At 68.1% G+C, this 301-nt stretch overlaps 1 protein-coding gene across 1 annotated transcript in view; it reads left to right on the top strand.

Annotated features, from left to right (window-relative positions):
• Positions 1–301, top strand: part of NEURL3 (neuralized E3 ubiquitin protein ligase 3) — a 6,005-nt gene that overhangs the window by 2,744 nt on the left and 2,960 nt on the right. Inside the window, exon 2 of the mRNA XM_077773493.1 lies at positions 106–301. Within this exon, the coding sequence (XP_077629619.1) occupies positions 106–301 (196 nt within the window). The remainder of the gene's footprint in view (positions 1–105) is intronic.

Raw genomic sequence — 301 nt, 5'->3', positions numbered from 1 at the left:
AGATGGGGGTGGGGTGGGGGTGGAGATGGCTCTGGGGAGGGAGGGAGTCTGGATCCAGACCACACTGACGCCACCATTCCCCTCTCCCCCCAACCCCCCCCGCAGATGCCAAGGCACCCCAGGAGACACTTCGCTTCCACGCTGAGGCCAAGGGCATGCAGGTGCATCTAGACGCCCAGCGGTGCACAGCGCGCAGGAACGCCACGTTCCACGACGGCATCGTGTTCAGCCAGCGGCCAGTGCTCCCGGGCGAGCGGGTGGTGCTCCGCGTGGTGTGGCACGAGGGATGCTGGTACGGCGG

This window comes from Crocuta crocuta, unplaced genomic scaffold, assembly GCF_008692635.1.
Source record: "Crocuta crocuta isolate KB4526 unplaced genomic scaffold, BGI_CrCroc_1.0 scaffold67, whole genome shotgun sequence".
Classification (NCBI taxonomy): domain Eukaryota; kingdom Metazoa; phylum Chordata; class Mammalia; order Carnivora; family Hyaenidae; genus Crocuta; species Crocuta crocuta.
This window is presented reverse-complemented; position numbering and strand designations above follow the sequence as displayed.